Here is an 18880-nt window from a genome sequence, read left to right on the forward strand (position 1 = left end):
CTTGACGGCAAGAAGAGCCCGCAGACCCCCTGAGTCTGTTCCTCCCTGCCCTCGGGGTGCCAGAAGCTGAGGTCCGCGGGCCGCTTTAGCGTTTCTGACACCCCCACTGCTGCCTTTGTAAGAGATGACACCCCCAGAGCACCTGGGTCGGCGGTGGGGGCAAAGCTGCCCTCTTGCCACCCCTGGACACGTGGGGCCCACCCTGAGGGGAGTCCAAGGCCAGGGTCAAGGGGCGCAGGGAGGCCATTCTGCACCCCGTGGCACCCCAACCCTCACCTGCAAGAGGAAGCACATCTCATCCATGCTCTTGTTCTCAGAGATGAAGGTCTGGAGGAGCAGATCTAGCGCCTGCATGGACTTCTGGTACAGCACCTGACGGGACAGACAGTGGCCTGGCGTCATGCCACCAGGTTGGCCTGCGGTGCCTCGGCACATGGTCCACGTCTCCCGAGGGGCCCGGGGAACCGTCCCCCGCGAGGGCTCGGCCACTCCTCCCTGCAGGGCCCAGTCCTCACCCAGACCGCACCCTCATGCTGCCAGGCCCAGACGTCGGGTCTGTCCCCACGAGCCCAGGGGGGCGGGAGCCTCACGATCCGACCGAGCTCTGGATGCTCCCGCGGGCACACTGCCCCACCCTGGGCTCCTCGGGCCGCACCCCTAGGTGTTCCTCCCAGCTCGGAAACTGAAGCCAGAAAGCACTTTGAACTGAGTGACCGTGAAACCACTGGTCAGACGTGATCATCTCCGTGCATAGCAAAAGCGTTTGACAAGGTCCGACATCCATCCTCATCAACATGCTCAGCAAACCGGAAACGGAAGAGAACTTTCTCAACCTGACCAGGAGGGTGGAAGGACCCACGACAAGCACAGCGACCGACCTCCTGACGGTGAAGGTGGGTGCGTCCCCCCGGACCAGCCCAAGGGCGTCGTCAGCTCCCGCTGCTGGGTGCTGGGGGAGACAGAGCGGCTTTGCCCACGGAGGAGAAGGAAGGAGACGATTCACTAAGGTCACGTCTAAGACCCTGGGGCCTCTACACAAGGCTCCAAAAAGCTACTAAGAGGCTCAGCGAAGTTTCGGGAAGGTACTAGATCCACGCAACGGAAGTCAACTGTGTTCCTGTATGCTAGCAACGGACAGGCGGAAACTAAAATTTTAAACATTATTGGCAATATCAGAAAAAATACAAAACATGTAGGGAAGAATTTGACCAAAGACGTGCCTACGCTGTACGCAGACGGCGGGGGAGCCCTGTGAGGGGCCCGGAGAACCTCACTGAGACGAACGGTGCGGCGAGCTCCTGGATGACGCGACACAATGATGTCAGAATGTCGGTTTCCCCCAAATCGACCCATAGATTCAGTGTGACCCCAATCAAAATCCCAGTGTGCTGCTTAACAGAGGGTGACTGGCTGGTTCGGACATTCACGTGGAAATGCACAGAACCTACAACAGCAAGACTCTCTCTCCCGCTGCTCCTGCCTCCTGCACTCTTTCTCTCTCTCAAATAAATGAATACATCTCACAAAACGAAAAAACAGGGATCCCTGGGTGGCTCCATCTGCCTTTGGCTCAGGTCGTGACCCCGAGTCCTGCGTCGGGCTCCCTGCATGGAGCCTGCTTCTCCCTCTGCCTGTGTCTCTGCCTCTCTCTCTCTCTCTCTCTGTCTCTCATGAATAAAAAAATTAAAAACAAACAAAAACACCAAGAAACATGTCAATAGGCCCACGGGAAAGAATAAAGAGGCCGGAAACGGAAGCAGATACACGACCAGTAATTTCCAGAGGTGCAAAGATGACCCAGGAGAGAAGGGATGGTCTTCGCGACCTGTAAGCTGGGACCACCTGTAAGGTGGTCCTGGGACAGCCCGGCGTCCACATGCAAGAAGCTAAACTTTGGTCCATTTCATTCAGCACCTAGGAGCTCAGAACAGGTCACGGACTGAAGGGTAAAACCTACGAGACAAATCTTTGTGTCCTTGGTTTAAGGAGACAACGCCTTGATTCGACACCAAAAACACGATCCATGAGAAAGAAATAGATAAATTGAACTTCCTCGAGATCCCCAACGTCCCCTCCTCAGGAAAGGCTATTTCTTCATAAAGACAATAGGAACCTAAGCCACTGATTGGAAGCAGGTAGTTTCAAATCACTGTGCGGGGGTGGGGGTGGGGATGGGGGGTGGTTGGGTTCTAGAAACTCAACCAAACGAGTGATGCGGTTTAGGAACAAGGTTTGAACAGACGCCTCCCCAGGGAGGATGTACAGATGGTGAAAAGCACGTGCAAAGATGTTCCACATCTCAGCCGAGAAAGGACCTTTTTTTTTTAAAGATTTTATTTATTTATTCATGAAAGACACACAGAGAGAGGCAGAGACTACTAAGCAGAGGAAAAAACAGGCTCCAGGCAGGGGGCCTGATGCGGGACTCGATCCTGAGACCGCAGATCCCGCCCTGGGCCCGGGGCAGGTGCTCAACCGCTGAGCCCCCCAGGCGTCCCGAGAAAGGACATTTTAAGCCGCCACCAGACACCACCACGCACCCACTGGAGTGGCCAGACTCTAAGAGCCGCTACACTGCGGGGCGACCAGGGCGTCCAGCGACCTGGGGCTCTCTCAGCCGAGCGGGTGGCGATACGACCGGCGCGGCCAGCTTGGTTTGGACGGCGGTTTGGCAGGTTAAACATGCGCCTGCCTTGTGACCCGGACGACCCAGTCCTGGGTATTTCCCCCCCAAATCAAAACACAGTCAGTACAGGGACCCGCACACAGACATGCACGGCGGCTGTATGTATCGTAGTAGCCCAGCCTGGGAGCATCACGACGCCCCTTGTCCAGTGAGGACGCCGGACACGCGGGAACCCGGACAGACACGGCTCCGCAGCAAAGAGGGACGCGCCGTGCACACGAGCTGCGGTGGAGGCGCGTCTCCGAACCATTGTGCTGAGTGCGACGAACCCGGGCAAAACAAGCGTGTCCCCGTGTGATCGCACTTATACAGAGTTCCAGGAGACGCAGGCTGTGACGACGACAACAGCGAGGAGAGGGGTTCCACGGTGGCGTGAGGAAGCTTTGGGGGGTGATAAGCATGCTCATCGTCTTGATTTGGGGGATACTTTCACCAGTAGAGGTTGCAACGTCTAGAACCGTCCACTTTGTGCGCGGTTTTGTGTGTGTGGCGGTCGGCTTCCCGTGGTTCATCCATCCTGTGGCCTCACTTCTCCTGCCCTGGTCCGTCCCTCCCGGGACTGTGCTCCCGTGACGTGTTAGACTCGGGGACCCCCAGGCACCCAGTCCCGGCTGCTGGCCACTCAGGACCCGGCCGCCAAGCTTCCGTCCCCTCACAGAGGGCCACCCGTGGCCAGTGACTGGCCGGGGGCCTGGCGGGGTGATGCTCTCGTGGAATGGCCTGGGCGCCAGAGCTCCCCAGCGGGCAGCCGAGACTTCCCCGCGGTGACCCCACCCTGCCCTCTCGGCTCCCCACGGCCTCCCCGACTCTGAGCTCACAATCTGCTCCCTGGGAGCCCAGCCCCTGCTGCGTCCTGTCTCCAGGCGGGTCTCCGTGTCCTCCTGACGAACCCCCCCACCCCGAGCAGGAATGTGTGTGGCTCGTCAGCGCCCCGCTCAGCGCAGCGCAGCACATGGTGGGCACGACGGCTCCCTGCCTGCCCTGCTTTGTGTTCGTGGGACCTAACCTAAAGTCCTTGAGAAAAGTGGTTCTTGGGGGACCCTGTCACCCAGGCCTCCTGTCACTGCGCACTGGAAGGCCACCAGGACTCTGGCGGGGTTCCCGTGGACGGGAGCCCTCAAGCCCGCACTCTGGGCATGGCCTTGTGACCTGCCTGCCTGGTGGCACGTGGGTGGATGTGTGTCTCTGCCACCCCGGGGGGACAGTGTGTGGTGCAGGCGGGGAGCTGGGTCACGCTGGGCCTGATGGGTGGGGATTGGGGCCGCCCTGTCCGCACCTCGCAGGCCGTGTTTGTTAAGGGCTGCAGGAGCCCGTGAGTAGGCAGCTGGAAGCTGCACACGTTTGGGGGGCTTGGGGGAGTGCTTTTGCGCCCTAGTCCCATCTGAGCCACAAAACATCAGTGGGCTGCGTGGACACCAGACCCCATCAGAACTCAAGACGCAGACTTTTCCAGAGTGAAGACAGGTCTGTGGTAAAGTCGGGTGAAAGCTGGGCTGGGCCAGGGTCCTCTCTCCTGGGCTCCCTCATTCTCTCCCGCAACAAGGGCTGGACAAGCCAGCCCAGCCCCCAGCCCCCAGCCCCCAGCCCCCAGCTCCCAGCCCCCAGCCCCCAGCCCCCAGCCCCCAGCCCCCAGCACCCAGCACCCAGAGACGGGAGAGCAACGCCCAGAACAGGCGGTCACCATGACGTCCGGGGCCAAGTCCAGCGGGGGTAAGCAGCTCTTCAGCATCTCCATGGGCGGGAGCATGTACAGGCTCTGCAGGCAGGTCTGCAGGATCCTGGACTTGACCGCGGGTTTGAGGCTGGGCCGCAGCTTGCTGGAAGAAACACGAAGACTGTGGACTCGTCACAGAGCCCAAGGTCCAGGAGTGAGAGACGTGGCTCGAACAGGTCTCCTGCAGGGAGACGGTTTCACAACTTAATATGTGGAAGTGGGTCTGGATTCCAGGCAGGACTGAGACCCTGGCTTGGTGCGGGGATGCTGTTGTCCCCAACAGGGAAAACAGAGCTCGTGTGGGCTGGGGGAGGCCACCCCAATCCATTCACGTGGGTTTACTGACATTTATTTGTGAGAAAACTTAGGAATTATTCTGTGGTCAGTGTCAGCTCTGTTAATGGGATCAGGGGTCAGCCTGTGAAAAAGGTCAGGGCTCAGCGTGTGACCAGGGTCAGGGCTCAGGGTGTGACTGGAGTCAGGGTCACGGCGTCCCCGTGGTAACAGCCCGTCTCAGATGGGAGCGAGGCCATCTGTCCCTGACCATATGTGACGTGGCTTCAGCAGGCCTGCCCCACACTGTGGCCCCTTTGTCACACCCCTTCCCCGCACGCATAGGCTCCCACCGCACACACAGAGGACTTGGCCTGTCTGTTCCTGGAGCCAGAGGGGAGTTACCTGAGCTCCATGATGACCAGTATGATCTTCTGCCGGAAGAGCGTGGCCAGGAAGTTGGGCTCCTTCTGGAGGATGGCCTGGGGGGGTCAGAGCAGGAGGTGCTCGGCAGCAGCTCGGGCCCAGCTCGATGTCTCCCCGTCGCCCTGGCTGCCCTGGACGCCCCTGCTGGCGGGTCCCCGTGCGAGCCCCTCACCAGGAGACACTGGATAAGCTCTGGTATCTGTGTGAATCTGTATCTCCGGGTGCTGTGCTCCTGCTTCAGGGCTTTCACAAGCATGACGGCCGCCGAGAGGAAGCTGGTTTCCAGGATGTTGTCCTGCCCGCGCAGATCAGGACAGCCTTAGCGGGGGTCCCTGGCATCCCGCCCCGCGGCCTGGCGCCCCCCACCACCACCAGAGGACGCCCGCACCCCCTGCTGCCGGGCGGGGCAGGGCTCACGTAGCAGCTGCAGGAGAAGTAGTAGACCATCCTGGAGATGACGTTGTCCACCCAGGGCAGGATGCGCTCCCCGGCGTGCAGGGCCATGTGCCCGTAGCAGAGCAGGGAGGTGCTGCTCACCCACCTCCAGTGCACGTCGGTGTACGGCTCCTGCCGACGGGGCGGGCGGCCTCTGGGGACTGTGCCCTGTGCCCTGGGTTGGGATCCCGTTCCCAGGCCCAGCGCCAGCCCCCCACCCCGTCCCGAAAGCCCCCCCTCCCCCGCCCCTCTAGCGGGAGTCGCCGCTTCTGCAGGCAGTGCCTCTCGCTCTTCCCAGCGCGGTGCCTACGACTAGCAGAACGAGGGCACCCGGCATCCCCCCCAGGGCGGGTGCCCAGGTGGGGAGCTGGAGGTGCAGGCCACGCCCCGCACCCTGAGGCCGAGCCGGCCCACGGTTCCGGCCATCAGCCCCTACAGAGGCTGTGGATCTCATGTGTGGGGCCCCAGGGACCAGGCTCACAGATGCCTGCCCCCTGGGGAGGTGGGCAGGGCAGGGGTCACCCGCACAGTTCCAGGGAGCGAACTGAGGCTCGGAGTGCCTGGACGACAGTCTCCAGGTCCCAGGCCGCCCTCCCTACCTGGTAGTCCGGGGACGTGCATGCAGTCCTCAGGACCCTGGTGCGGCCCAGGTGCTCCAGCGTGGCCCACACCTCCTGCAGGTGCGAGGACGACGCTATGCCGCTGGCCACTGCCATGCCCTGCCGGCCAGAAGAGCCTGTGAGCTGGGCCCCAGGTGGCAGTGGGGGACGTGGCCTCTATCCCCTGCCCCCTCCTCCTGAAAGCCCTACAAAGGTTGGCGGGTGAGGCCCGCTCCAGCCCTGAAGGGCGTGCACCCCACTGGGGCCACCGGGTCAGGATGCAGCTGGGACGTGGCTGAGGACGGGATGCGGCCCCGCGGTGATCAGGGCAGCGCTGGGTGCTGAGGGAGTCACCAAGTGGTGGCATCAAGGGCGGAAGGGCCCCCACCGTCAAGTAGCAAAGTCCACGCCGCGGGCTCGGGCGTCCTGGGGGCTGGGCTGAGGGGCTGGGGGCGCGGGCTGCGGGCGCACCTCCCGCTGGCCGGCCGTCTGGTGCGACAGCTCCAGGAGGCGCATCAGGTGCCTTCTCACCAGGTCGCTACTGGCACACTCTCTGAGGATCAGCCCATAAACCAGGAAGAGGAAGGCCTGGGAGGAGGAGCAAGGACAGGTGTCCCCAGCGGCCAGGGAAGGGGCAGCCCCGCGGCGGGTGTAGGGGGAACCCCTCCCGACCTGCACAGCCCCTGCCCTGGGCCGCCGTGCCCCTCCCCGCCCACCTCGTGTGGCTTCTTTGCTGGGCCTGGGCCCCAAGCTTTGCGGCTCCCATAGGGCAGCACCCAGGCCCTGTGCCCTGGACAGGCCCTTGAGTCCCGACCCCACGTCGTGTGGGTGCAGGAGGTGCCCCCGGCGTCACCCAGGAATCCCCGTTGGCTTTCTCTCGAGGATACTGAGCGGGTTTCCTGGAGCGTGATGCCCACTGCGCGCAGGCCCTGCCGCCCTGGCCTCACCCAGCAGGCTGGTAGCCCACGCTCAGCAGGCGTGACGTGGCCCCCGGGCCCCCGTCCCCTTGTGGTAAAGGCACCCCTGCTGCCTGTCCGCCAGGTCGCGCACCCAGAGCTTCGGGTCGCAGCAGCCACACGCTCCGCCGCCGGCAGAGGCTCGTGGGCGTCTCTGGGCACTCGTGGGGACGCCCGGGCATGCCGCCCAGCCACTGACCTTCTCCACAGGCTGCTGGGGTTCCAGGTTCAAGGGCGCCAGCAGCTCCCGGATGCCAGGGTCGGCCACCTCCTTCCAGAGGAGCTGCAGACAGAACACAGTGCTCGGGCCCCAGTGACCTGCCCGGGGGAGCTGGAGCCCGAGTCCACTGGAGCCCCCGGGGATGGTGATCACCTGTGGGTGTCAGAGAACACAAGCTACTCCCGGGGAGGTTAAGGAGAGATTTGGGGGTGCCCCCCACCAGGGGGCTCACTCAAAGTGTGATTCCGGCCAGGCCGACCTGCGACCCCTACCTGCAAGACACAGGTTGCACCCCTTAAACTGGCTGGTGAGCCCATGATGCCTGGCCCTGCGGCCTACCCTGAGAGTGCTCCCCAACCCTGCCCGGCCACCGTCCTGCTGGCCCCAGGGCCTTTGCACGGGCCTTTCCCACCGGCTGGGTTTCCCTTCCTCCCCAGTCTGAGCCAGGGTCTCCGAGGACGGGCTGACCCTCGGCCAGTTTCCAGGGCCCCGCAGCTGAGCTCTGTGGCCTTGGAGCCGGGGTCCCTCTGGGGTACACGTCCTGCCGTGATCCCTCCTGCTCGATCCCATCTGGCAGCCCCACCCCACCCCCTCCGGATTATCTGGAGCAGGAATGGGGAGGACCGGGGGCAGGATGGCCCTGCCCCACCCAGCCCCGTGGCCCCGCACACCCCCCACCCTGGGGTAGCTCAGGCCCTCAGAAGACAGAGCAGGGCCTGGCCCCCACAATTGCAGGGGCCTGAGCTGGAGAGCCCTCTGCATCCCCCCAGGTTGGGAGGGCCCCGGCTGCGATGTCACCCTGTCCCTGCAGCCCCCAAGGCCGAGAGGTGGAGGCAGGCTATGTGTGGCTCCGTGGGGCTCTGGGCACTGAACACCCCTGGCATGGTCCCTGGGTCCCACCTGCCCCCCACTCGTGTCCCAGAGACTTCCTGCCTTCTGGCACCTTCTGCCACACGTCCCGGAAGGTCAGGGGCTCAGGGACCCGGAGGCCAGTGGAGGCTGAGAGGCAGTGTGGGTCCCGGGGCCCCGGGGTGGTGGAGGGTGGCATCCTGCTGGGACGAGCGGGGGAGGGGGGGCCAGGCCCCACCTGGGTGTGCTCCTCGATGCGGTGCTGGATCGCCTCCAGCACTCTGCTCCTCTGCGAGTCTGACATGGCCCTGATCTGACCCAGGAGCTCTTCCTCCCACGGTGATCTGTCACCCAGGGACTCGTCCAAGGTCGCCCTGCCCGGGTGACCTGCAGAGGACAGACAAGCAGCCCTGCGCTGGGGGCGCCCCTACACCTCTCAGCTCCTGCCCTGGCCGGGCTCCACACCACTGTCTTTGCAGTGCATCTGCGGGGAAACCGTGGGAGAGCAGCCAGGAGGCTGCAAGCATGGGACGGGGGAGGGCAGAGGCCACTGGGGCGCTGGGACACGGCCCTGGGCACAGCCGCCTGCAGATGCCAGCCAGCCTGGCGGAGGCGGAGGGAACGCAGCTCACGACAGGAGCACAAAACTCCAGCCCAAGACAACGGAGTCCCGAAGCTCATGGTTTGGAAGAAAAAACAAAACAAAAAGAAGAAAAAGAAAAAGAAAGAAGAGGAGAAAGAAGAAGAAGAAGAAGGAGGAGGAGGAGGAGGAGGAGGAAAGGGAGGAGGAAGGGGAGGAGGAGGAGGAGGAAGAAGAAGAAAAAAGACTAGCCAGGGTCCCTACTCACAGCAAAATCAAGAGCAGGCTGTTACAATATTTGAATTTCCAAACAACAACTTAAATATACAGAGCAGACTGGGCTTTGTTTTTTTTTTGTTGTTGTTGTTGTTTTTGTTTTTTTTTAATTCATGAGACACACAGAGAGAGGCTGAGACCCAGGCAGAGGGAGAAGCAGGCTCCCTGCGGAGAGCCCGATGCCGGACTCGATCCTGGGACCCCGGGGTCAGGCCCTGAGCCGAAGGCAGAGGCTCAACCACTGAGCCACCCGGACGTCCCTGGGCTTTGTTATTAGGAATCCCGGAGTAGAGAAGGGCTTTCTAAATAGGACACCAGGGCAGAAACAAAGGGAGAAGAGTTTTAGGGTTCGTGGCCCCGACCCGGGGCGCAGTCTGCACGGCCGGCCACGCGGCGACCCCTGAAGAGATCTCTGCCGTGGGCACAACAGCTCAGACTGACTGTCCGGGAAACAACTCGGTGTCGGGAGAGGCAGTGGAGGCGCCCCGAAGACCCCGTGGCCAGCAGAGAAATGGGAAGGCGTGCACCCCCCTCCCGCCCACCAGTGATAAAGGAGACCCAGAGTAAAAGCACAAGGACCTAGGACTCGAGCCAGCGAGGGGGAAGCTGGTCTCCCCACCTGGGGCCGGGGCAGGGGGTGGGAGGTGGGGTGGGGGGTGGGGAGAGGGTTCATCTTGAAAGGTAATTTAGCAACAGGTCTCAAAAATAAGTAACAATCGTGTTCAGGCCAGCCGGGCGGGCTTCCTCTCTCGTACACTCAATGCAGCCTGGAGCCTTTGGTAAAACCGAGCGTCCGGGCTTCCGGCGGCCTGAGGTAACCAATACTTCTCTGATCAGCCGAGACGGGCGCGCGGCCAGCACCCGCCGGGAACGGACACAAAGTCAGGTCTGGGGTCGGGCGCCTGCGGGCCCCGCGCTGCCCGTCCGCCCCGGACCTCACGCCCTCCCGGCCGCGCGCGCCCCACGGCCCCCGGGCCTGCTGGTGTGTCCCAGTGTGTCCCACTCAGGGACCCCCACCCCCCTGACACCCGGAGCCAGGGTCACTGCTCAGAGCGAGGGCCAGGCCCAGGCTTGAGCTGCTGGTTAGGCGACCTCCCTGCTGGCGTGGCCCGTGGACCTGTCCGTCCACCCTTTTGTTCCTTGGTTCAATCAGTAGAAGCTTCTTGAGCATCTACCACTCACCAGGCATGGGAACCACAAATAAACCCAAAATGCTCCTGTTTACCACACTCTCGAGGGGTCTGTGCCTCCAGGGCAGGTGGGAGCCCCCCCCACCCCTGCCTCATGGGGCTGCAGGAGGGGCAGCTGGAAGGAGAACGCCAGGAGCTTGCTGCCCGGCGGCAGGTGGTGCCCGCCCAACCCCCACCCGCACCCGCTCCCAGGAGGCCGCAGACCCCGGTGTCCCTCGCCCGCTTGCAATGGCTCCAGACATTTCCGAAGTTTCTGTCAGGTGCCAGTGGAGCCGTCCCTCCACCCCCAGCAGACACGGCAACCCGAAGCAAGGCCCCCAGGGAAGAGGTGTGCTCCAGGCCTGGAGGACCAGGACAGTGCCATCCAGGGACAGCCCAGCAGGCCCTTGAGGGCCCTGGACCCCGCACCCCCAGCCCCGAGCCCGCCCTGCTCACCGACATCCCGCTTCTGTTCCTCTGTGGGCAACAGGCAGGTGGACCTCCACTGGGACCCATGGAAGCCGTCGCTGGGTGCAGCCACCATGGACAGGCTCTCCTGATGGGAGCACAGGTCCTGGGGGGCAGGGGCGGGACCACACTGGCCCCCCACCTCTGTCAGGCATCCCAACTCTGCTGGGCCCACCACCCCAACCAGGCACCCCAACCTTGCTGGACCCCCATCTCGGTCAGATACCTCAACCCTGCTGGGCCCCCCACCCCGGCCAGGCACCCCAACCCAGGCTGGGCCCCCTACCTCGAGCATGCAGCCTCACGAGCTCCAGGTGACCTAGGGAAGGAGGGACAGATTAGGTTCCTACTGTGAGCTGATGTTCAGGGCCCCCCATCCTTACCAGGCCCCCCTCCCTGGAGGTTCTGGGATTCCGTATCCACACTGTCCGTACCAGCACATCCCAGGGACATTGCAGAGGGGCCAAAGGGGCTTGACCCCTGTGGCCTGGGCCGGGTAGAGAGGTCATGTGCTCTGAGAGGCCTGGGGGCCCCGTGGCAACCTGGGCCCTCCCCGGTCCTCACCTCCCCTGGACCATCCATGCCCACCCCCCGAAGGGCCTGGTTCTGGGGGACCTTCTGGTTCAGAGGGTCCAGGACAGGCCGGAATCGGCTGCCAGTCTGGGGTGAGGGGCACCCTGGGACGCCTGCAGACGGGACCTCCCTCAGGCCCTGACCGGGCTCTTCCTCTGGGGGAGGGCACCTCTGAGCCCCGCAGCCATGCTGGGGCTCTGGCTTCCCTTTGCCCCCTAGTGACTCCCCAAAACTGTGCACTCACCCTCTCACCCTCTCACTGCCCCCATCTGCCTGGGCCCCAAAGGGACTCACACGTCTCCTGGCACCTCCCCACCCCCATCCGGTTCCCTCCCCTCTGGGGAGGGCGTCTGCACTCCAAGGCCCCAATGCATCCAGGGACGGATGAAGGCAAGCGGATCCATGAGCACGTGCCCGCCAGTGGACGCACCCAAGGGAGAGCCAGAGAAGGCACCCGGCCCCTCCCTAGGCAGGGACACCGGGCCAGGAGCCCTGTCCACCTGGCCTCTTACGCCCACCGGCCCAGAACCAGGAGAGGTGGGTGCCGGCCTGGTACTCAGCCCCTCTCGCACGAGCTCACCAGCCAGACCTGGGTCTCGGGGCCCCATGCACACCATGAGTCTCCCTGCACCATCCCTCTTGCCACCTTTCTTCCCTCACTTGACCAATGTCCCATGTCCCTCTGCCCAGGCCTGGAGGATGTGACAAGTGACAACCACAGCCCACCCCAGGCCGAGCTGGCCGGTCTCCTGTCCAGGGCCCCCGTGGCTCCTGCCCTACCTCAGCGGCCCCACTTTTGCTCTGACCTGGCAATCCAGTCCTGAGGACGCCCTCAGCACCCCGCGCTCAGGTGTGGGTCCCTGCGGAGAAGACCCCTGTGACCTGCCCTCTGGCTCCAGGCTCTGGCGGGGAGGATGCCCGTGTGTTCCCAGAAGACAGTTGAGCCCCTTCTGCAAACTGCTGCGGGGAGGGGGTCCAGGCGGTTCACCAGGGCTGAGCTGAGGCTCGTGGGGCTGGCACCCCCAAGAGACACCCCTGAGACCCGAGGTCCTGTCTCCCGAGAAGCAAGTCCAGAGACCAGGGCTCCCCTGTGGCCCCCAACAGCCCCGCAGGCCTGAGAATTCCAGCCTCCAACCGACGCCCCCGGGCAGTTGGGGCCTTCCCCCTGCGTATGGCCGTGGGCTCGGTTCTCCGAGGCCCAGGGGGACCCCGGCTGGGTGCTGACCCAGACAGTCCCGGGGACAGTGTGGCCCCCTGGCGGCCTCGCTCCAGGGCTCTCCTCTGAGACAGGCCCGGGCCTGCTCCTGACGGGCACCCTGACGACCTCCGGGGGCGCTTGTCCCCCGCAGCATCCGGGGCCCACCCGCCTGAGACCACCGGACGGGTTTGGGCTCACGGGGTCGCTGGGTCGAGCGTCTCAGCTCCTGCTGCCCAGGGCTGTGCCCTGGAAACCGCGAGAATATGAAAGGGGTCCAGTCTTGCCCGCCCCACCCCACCCCCGCCGCCCACCGCTGCCCAAGGAGGATTCGGTGACATTCTCTCCTTCGGGCGCACACGGGGACCGGGGGGCTCTCAGGGGTGGGGCTAACCAGCTGCCCCTTGGAGGGGCCTCTGGGGAGACAGCCCCCTCCCGTGCTGCCCCCCAAGGGATCCTCTTCCCACCTCCCCACTTCGGGGACAGCACACCCCCATCCCTGGGCAGACCAGCAGTCCCCAGCCTGGCAAGGTCACACGGGGCCTGGGGCTGACCCTGCACCCGGGACTCCCTCCCCCAGCAGGTGTCTGCAGGGTGGCTTCCCTGAGGAGCCTCTGCCCGCGGAGAGTTCTTGTTGGAGGAACTTTCTGGCCTGAGAGACACCTGCGCCCGCCAGCCGCCCTGGGGCAGCTGTGGGGCCCTCACTGGTGTGGGGCCGCTCCCGGGGGCATCTCTGATGCACAGTGGGCTCCCCGGTTCCTGAGGCAGAGAGTCCCAGAGCCCACAGACAGAGGTCCCCCGCCTCGGCCGAGCCCGGGTGAGGCCCCAGGAGGCGAGGCCGCTCTAGGTCGGAGGCGGGCAGTGGGTGGGCAAGAGGATGTGAAGCGGCCACCAGCAGGGGCCCATGAGGAGTGTGGCCCCCAGGAGCTGGAGACGGGGACCCCAGGCTCGGACAGAAAGGGGAGCCGGGGGCTGCAGGCCGCTGTGGCCGGTGTCAGGGCCCGTGTCAGGGCCGGTGTCAGGGCCGCGTGTAGGGGAAAGCCCCGGATGAGGCCTCCCTGGTTCGGGCAGTGACCACCTTGGGGGGCGTTTTGGAAGCTGCAGCCAGAGGGACCATGTGCCTCCGGGTCGTGGGTGTTTCTCCCTCTGCCCCCTGTCCCCTGACACAACCCACGGAGTGGGTGGGACCGGGCGGGGGACACCAGCGCAGCCCAGGCCAGGCTCTGGGGCACTGTGGGGTCACATCGAGGGTTCCCAATCCCTTCAAACCCTCTGGGTCATTTGTCATGAGCAGAGGGGCCCGAGTTCACCCTGGGATGTGTCACGGTGGGGACTTACCAAACATGCTCAACACCCTGGAGCACCGTGGGATGGAACCGGACCTTCCGGCCACACGGGGTGATGGGACTCCGGAAGGCACATCTGAATGGGGCCCTCAGTCCCTGGCCCCCGGTGGCATGCCCATCTCCGTGGCAACGAGGGCCACGTGAGGAAGAGGTGAGCGGGCGCCGGGCCTGCACGTGGGGCTTCGAAGCTCGGAGCACAAGGGCAGGCTGCAGGCAGGGGCCCCAGGCAGGCCGGGGCTGGGCAGGCAGCCACTTGAGGGCAAAGCCAGCCGCCTGGGGACAGATCGGAGCAGAAGTGGGCAGGTGCCAGGGCCCTGAGAGGTGCCTGTTGGCAGGGGCCCCCCGGCTGAAGGGCTTGGAACCCCCAGGCCCTGAGCTCAGTGGGCAGGCCCACCCTAGCCTGGGGCCTGGGAGAGGGTGTCCTACTCCTGACAGCCCTTCCCTGGGCCCTCACCCAGCCTGGAGGAGGCATCCCGGAGGAGGAGCTGAGCAGGGCCGGGGAAACTGAGGCCTGAGGATAGCTAGAGATGGATGGTGCAGGGCAGGCGGCGTCCCACCTCCCCAGGAGCAGCCGAGGGCCTCGCACGAGACAAAGGCTCGGGGGGCCCTGGGGTGGAGCTGGTGAGGCCCATCCGAGCCGGGGTCAGAAGCCAAGCAGTGACCAGGACTCAAGGGGCAATTTCCAGACAGGGTGCAGGTGTCAGTGGTGCAGCCCTTGCCCTGGGGTTGGCGACCAAGGGCCTGAGGAAGTGAGAGGGTGGCCCTCACCCCGGAGTGGGTGCGGTGTCAGGGGCAACCTGGGAAGGCCTCTTGGAGAAGGCAGAGAGGGACAGAGGCCCCTGGGTGCTCTTGGGGGGACCACGTGAGAGGAGGGCCATCATGGGGGTTCACGGTGGCAGCAGTGGGGAGCAGGGTGCGGCCTGACAAGGGATCCCCGCTCCAGCAGTGAGGCTCCGTGGACGCAGAAGGGCGCGCGCCTCACGCCGAGGTCTCCTGCCCCCTGACCCAGGTCTCTGCTGTCCCCCACACACCTGTCACTGCTATAGTTTGAAGACCCAGAACCCCGTGTATGGAAATCTAGATTGACCGCTGGACAGAGCGACCCGGGGCGCCAGCACCTCCATGTGGAGTGACCCCTGGGCCCGGGAAGACCGTGAACACCAGGGAGTCCGGGCGCCCACGCTGCTCACGTCATAGAGGGGCTGGCTCGGCCCGGGGCCCACGCTGTGCTCGAGACTTCGCTCCTGCCCCCCGAGGTCCACACGGGCTGGCAGCACGGGGGAGACGGGGGGGGGGGGGGCGCGCAGTTTCTGCTGAGTGGATCCCTCCCTGGCAGGGAGCGGCGAGATGGGGAAGGCAGGGCTCCTCCGAGTCCCGCTGCAGCCCACGGCTCCCAGCGACAGGCTGTCACCATCTGACTCACTCACTTATTCAGTACATGATAATCGAACGCCCAGAATGTACTGTCCCCCCGTCAGCTGGGGAGAGGAAGACGGTGTGAGCGGACGGGCTGTGCCCAGGGGCTCCACCTGGCAGGGAGACAGACTCACTGGAAGGAAAGGGGAAACCGTCCAGGTGTGCCTGGGGGAATCAGGGCAGGCCTCCTGGAGGAAGGGGCATCCAAGCCGGGGCTTGCAGCATGGGTAGGAGCTCGCCAGATGGCAAGGGAAGAAAAGGTGTCGCAGCCCACATGGGGGACAGCCCCAGCGAGTGTCAGGGTAGGAGGTGGTGTGCAAGGGCCCAGCCCGGGGTGGGGGATGCACCTGCCGGGGGAGAGGGTCTCGGCCACAGGAAGGTAGCGTCTGGTATCCAAGATCCCCGGATTCCCCCCGGACCCCCTCCTGCTCCTTGGGGGCCTCGGCCAACAGCCCTGCTGCTGCGGCATCCACCCTGACTCTCCAGGGTCCGGTGGGGCCAGGGAGGGGGAGGCCGGGGCCGGACAGGGCTGTGGGCGGCTTCCAGATGCCTGCAGCCCAGTGGCTGGGCCGGGCCTGCGCCCCCTGTGGTCAGCCCTGCTCCGGGCTCAGGCGAACACCTGCTCCTCCCCCGCGTGCTGCGTGGCCGGGGCACATTCCTCGGCCTCCCTGTGCCTCGGCCACGGCCACCCGGGGCTTGAGGCAGATTACTGGGCGTTGATGACTAAAACGCTGGGCAAGCGTGCTGGGCAGGGACAGTGGAAGTGCGAGGACGCCCGGGGAGGAGTGGGGGGTGGACACTCAGGGGCCCTGGGGGGGGCGGGGAGGGGCGAGAGCCTGCGGGCTGGGCCTCGTCCTCACACCGGGTCCTCAGGAAACAGCGGCTGGGACAGAAGGAGGAGGAAGCACAGCCCAGAGCCCAGCGAGTGGAGCAGAGGACGAGCAGGTGGGCGAGCGAGCGAGCACGGAGCCCCCCACGTTTGCGTCCTTGCCCACGGCCGCCGCCCATCTGCACAGTCTGGGCCCTTCAGCGTCTCAGGAGATTTCTGGGCGCCTGGAATAACACGCTCTGCCCTAGTTTTCTGGCAGCCCCGGGCTCAGTGAGGGAGTGAGTAGGTGAGCAGGGCGCTGAAGGGGTGAGCGGGGAGGTGAGGGGGTGAGAGTGAGGAGGTGAGCAAGGAGGTGAGCAGGGAGGTAAGGGGGTGAGGAGGTGAGTGAGGGGGTGAGCAGGGAGGTGAGGGGTGAGCGAGAGGGTGAGCAGGGAGGTGAGGGAGGGCCCTGAGCACAGGAGGGACGCTGGAACGGGAGCTGCTCCCTGGGAGCTGCGGGTCACCAGCCATGGCCGCCCCCCCCCGCCCCCCCCCCCCCCCCGACTCCATCGTCACCGCAGCAGCACTCGAGGTGGCTGAGCTCACGTCAAGGGCCCCAAGTGTGTCTGTGCCCCTGACACTGCCGGTCCGCCCACGCTCACCCCAGTGCAACAGTCGCACCTCAAATGAGTGGCTTCCTCTCGGACGCGAAGTCGGGGCGGGTGGCCCAAAGTGAGCTTGGACACTGCATGTCCCCCCGTCCCCCGGACCCCCCTCCTCCTGCCTTCTTCCTGCGGGAGCTTTGTTCCTCCCTGTCCCCAAGGTGGCTGCCTGCCTCCGACCATCACATCAGACAAAGGAGGTCACATCCCTGTGGCCAAAGGGGTGAACAGTTCCAAGTCTGCTGGAAACAAGAGCCCTCCTGTCAGCTGTACACAGGGACCCTTATGCCGCGTCGGCAGGAAACGGGCCACGTGGCCACATCGGACACACCAGGGCTTCCATGGGAGGGACGGGGCGTGGATGTCGAGCCAGCCACCGGCAGGATCCATAGAGAGACGCGGGTTACTCACGGTGAGTCCTTGGGTCCGCATCCTCCCGCGTCCTCCTGCGACCTCCACTCGGCGGCAGACCGACCCCATGTCCCCGCCGCCGCTACGTCACCCACTTCGCACGTCTGGTGGCGGGAGTCCATCCCCCCACTTGCCTGCGAGTCCCGCTGCAGTCACCTCAGGGCCCCTGGGGCCCCACAGAGACACAGATGCGGCTGATGGTGGACAGGGACCCGTCCCCAGCGGCGCCCCCACCTGGGCCACAGGGCTCTCCTGACGCCAAGCGCACGGGCACCCCCGCCTCTGCCAACCGGGGGTGAACTTTGTGGCCCTCGGGTCGCAGGTGGTGTGTCCCCTCAAGGAGCCCCTTGGTGGCAGCAGGAGGTGATGGCCGACCCCCCCCCCCACGCCCGGGCTGATGAAATACCCACCCCCCGGGGCCTGACAGTCACTCGATTCCTTCCCTGTGTCCCTGGCCACCGCTCTGAGGCTGACATGACCCCCCCCATCCACAGGCACCTCCCAAAGGACCAGCTCACTTCGGGTGAAGCTGCCTGGGTGTCCCCCACCTTGGGGCCCAGAGGGCCAGCCTCCTGCCTCCCCAACAGAAGTCCCCTCCACAGCACCCCTGGCCCGGGTCACCCCAGACCGTCTCGGGGACCTCCAAGGCCGGCGACCTCACGACCCCTGCAAAGGCAGCAGGGAGGGAGGGGGGACACGGGTCATCGCACACCCGGACACCCATCGAGGGCGGCGGTAACGAAGCCGCGCCGTCCCCCCAGGGCCGCACAGATGGCGAAGAAGCCGTCCTCACGCTCTCCCGGGGTGCAGCTGGGTGGGCACAGGCCAGAGCTCTCCGGAAGCCGGCAGCCACGGGCGCAAAGGACGTGGTTGGGTGGGCCCAGCGACCACCCGCCCTCCACGCCACCCGGTGGAGGAATCTGAGCCCAGGTGTGTTCAAACCCCGGAGCAGCACCGGCCACAAGATGCCAACCCCAGGCCCCCTTGGCAGCCAGGGCGCTGGGCCAACCCCACGGTCCCCACCCTTTCCCCGAGGCGGTCAGTCCGGGGTGGGGGGCCTCCTGCACACTTGTGGGGTCGCGGGGGTCATGGGGGTCGTGGCAGCCACGGGGTTAGGGGGTTTCCAGCCACCTGGAGGCTCGCAGTGGGGCCCCGTGCAGGGCAGGTGGAACAAGCCGGACTGCTTGGGGGGCCCTGTCCCGGGGGCTCCGCCCTGCTCCCCCTGCCCGTGCGGCCACCCCGCTGCCAGCACCCCACAGTCTTGATCACGGCAGCTGCAGAGAAGCCTTGATATCGGGGAGACTGATTCCTCCCGCTTCATTCTTCCTGTTCCAAACTGTGTTCGCCAGTCCTGTTCCTTCTCCTTTCCCTGCAAACGTCAGAATTTTTATTTTTTTAAAAAGATTTTATTGGGATCCCTGGGTGGCGCAGCGGTTTAGCGCCTGCCTTTGGCCCAGGGCCCGATCCTGGAGACCGGGGATCGAATCCCACGTCGGGCTCCTGGTGCGTGGAGCCTGCTTCTCCCTCTGCCTATGTCTCTGCCTCTCTCTCTCTCTCTCTCTCTCTCTCTCTCTGACTATCATAAATAAATAAAAATTTTAAAAAAATTAAAAAAAAAGATTTTATTTATTCATAAGAGACACACAGAGAGAGAGAGAGAGAGAGCGAGGCAGAGACCCAGGCAGAGGAGGAAGCAGGCTCCCTGCAGGGAGCCCGACGTGGGACTCGATCCCGGGTCTCCAGGATCCCGCCCTGGGCTGAAGGTGGCGCTGAGCCGAGCCCCCTGGGCCACCCCCTCCTCCTTTTCAACGTGTGCGT

At 64.9% G+C, this 18880-nt stretch overlaps 2 protein-coding genes across 29 annotated transcripts in view; one reads left to right on the plus strand and one right to left on the minus strand.

The window, feature by feature from the left end:
* The window catches only part of LOC144283409 (maestro heat-like repeat family member 5), a 26870-nt gene extending 14315 nt beyond the window's left edge, over window positions 1-12555 (minus strand). For 4 of the 23 annotated variants that reach the window (XR_013351979.1, XR_013351978.1, XM_077847473.1 and 1 more), the window contains exons 1-12: window positions 12031-12529; window positions 10938-10970; window positions 10640-10781; window positions 8397-8545; window positions 7289-7462; window positions 6605-6721; window positions 6134-6253; window positions 5517-5666; window positions 5272-5394; window positions 5079-5155; window positions 4368-4503; window positions 277-372 (exon numbers count right to left, since the gene is read on the minus strand). Coding sequence is in view for 17 of the 23 variants with exons in the window: in XM_077847473.1 (XP_077703599.1) it covers window positions 277-372; window positions 4368-4503; window positions 5079-5155; window positions 5272-5394; window positions 5517-5666; window positions 6134-6253; window positions 6605-6721; window positions 7289-7462; window positions 8397-8545; window positions 10640-10781; window positions 10938-10946 (1293 nt within the window). In the remaining 6 variants the exon portion in view is untranslated. Of the gene's footprint in view, window positions 1-276; window positions 373-4367; window positions 4504-5078; window positions 5156-5271; window positions 5395-5487; window positions 5667-6133; window positions 6254-6604; window positions 6722-7288; window positions 7463-8396; window positions 8546-10639; window positions 10782-10937; window positions 10971-12030 lie in introns of those variants that run through there. The other 19 variants (XR_013351974.1, XM_077847471.1, XM_077847470.1 and 16 more) reach the window with 14 other exon arrangements.
* On the plus strand, window positions 12050-18630 carry LOC144283410 (uncharacterized). 6 transcript variants are annotated; one of them, XM_077847491.1, is made up of 4 exons: window positions 12050-13916; window positions 14775-16126; window positions 16813-17063; window positions 17824-18630. In XM_077847491.1, exons 2-4 carry the CDS (start codon window positions 15901-15903, stop codon window positions 18325-18327), a joined length of 981 nt encoding a protein of 326 aa, XP_077703617.1. In that variant the 5' UTR covers window positions 12050-13916; window positions 14775-15900; the 3' UTR covers window positions 18328-18630. The 6 variants fall into 6 exon arrangements, 4 of the variants coding, with proteins under 4 accessions (XP_077703617.1, XP_077703616.1, XP_077703618.1 ...); XM_077847492.1 differs by having other exon boundaries at window positions 12068-13916; window positions 16055-16126; XR_013351981.1 differs by having other exon boundaries at window positions 12125-13916; window positions 16055-16296; window positions 17557-18630.
* Window positions 18631-18880: the final 250 nt, after the last annotated feature.

This window comes from Canis aureus, chromosome 14, assembly GCF_053574225.1.
Source record: "Canis aureus isolate CA01 chromosome 14, VMU_Caureus_v.1.0, whole genome shotgun sequence".
Taxonomy (NCBI): domain Eukaryota; kingdom Metazoa; phylum Chordata; class Mammalia; order Carnivora; family Canidae; genus Canis; species Canis aureus.

What these genes read in the sequence shown, in the direction of transcription:
- LOC144283410 (XM_077847489.1), top strand. Translation starts at nt 16,519, where the DNA reads ATGGCCGCCCCCCCCCGCCCCCCCCCCCCCCCCGACTCCATCGTCACC. An exon ending in GTCGGGGCGGGTGGCCCAAA is followed by an intron (nt 16,722 to 16,812) that starts GTGAGCTTGGAC and finishes CCTGTCCCCAAG; the next exon opens with GTGGCTGCCTGCCTCCGACC. An exon ending in AGAGACGCGGGTTACTCACG is followed by an intron (nt 17,064 to 17,823) that starts GTGAGTCCTTGG and finishes CCGTCCCCCCAG; the next exon opens with GGCCGCACAGATGGCGAAGA.